Raw genomic sequence first — 784 nt, forward strand, 5'->3', positions numbered from 1 at the left:
GATCCTGATCCAGCGAAGGCATATCCGGCATGGATGATGTGTCTGTGTTTGGTGAATGAAGAGAGGAGGTTCTTGAGGCACTGTTGCAGAGTGTTGACTTGGGGGTGGATCAACACCTCTGCGACCAGATTCTCTGTAGCATACTGGATCAACCTTTCTCCTGAAGAACAAGTTAAATTCTTAGATTCAATGTTCTTAGGCTAGGAATAATAACATAATTTCCAGCGCTTCTTATAATATGCAAATATGAAAATGATCTACGAAAAAAATAACGTTATCCAGAGCCACATTAAGGATAACACTTTTTAAAATAAGCAGATATAAAATATACAAATAGCTCAATAACATCCAATGCTTCTTGGTCAACAGAAAAGGGTTCCATGACACTCACCTCCCTTCTGTTCTTCTCCTTCGAGGTTAAGTTCGGCAATAGTTGTGAGTTCCTTGTGGATGTCGACGTGTGCTTTCTCTTCATCCCAGGATAGGAACCCTGGAGAAAGATAGAATATGCATTAATATGTATATATTGGTTGTATTAGTTGTTTCAAATCATCCAGTGGGGAAAAGATACGGTATATATTAATGAAAACTGGGAACAACGCTATTCGCATACACTAATATGGAAATTGAGATAGTATTAGAGAACTAATAGATTTCGGATATTCATATATACTCAGATCTAACGATGAAATACAATGTTTTATATCCACCCTTACATATGTTATTTATATATATTAATGACGTTCACCATTAGTAATTACTTCATTACTATCATTATGATTTG

General features: G+C 36.0%; 1 protein-coding gene across 1 annotated transcript in view; it reads right to left on the bottom strand.

Annotated features, from left to right (window-relative positions):
• The window catches only part of LOC119589412 (microtubule-associated protein futsch-like), a gene marked incomplete in the record, with an annotated part of 21,975 nt that overhangs the window by 19,437 nt on the left and 1,754 nt on the right, over positions 1 to 784 (bottom strand). The window contains 2 exon segments of the mRNA XM_037938023.1: positions 1 to 160; positions 392 to 495. Coding sequence (XP_037793951.1) covers positions 1 to 160; positions 392 to 495 — 264 coding nt within the window.

The sequence above is a fragment of the Penaeus monodon genome, chromosome 25 (assembly GCF_015228065.2).
Source record: "Penaeus monodon isolate SGIC_2016 chromosome 25, NSTDA_Pmon_1, whole genome shotgun sequence".
In the NCBI taxonomy this organism is placed as follows: Eukaryota; Metazoa; Arthropoda; class Malacostraca; order Decapoda; family Penaeidae; genus Penaeus; species Penaeus monodon.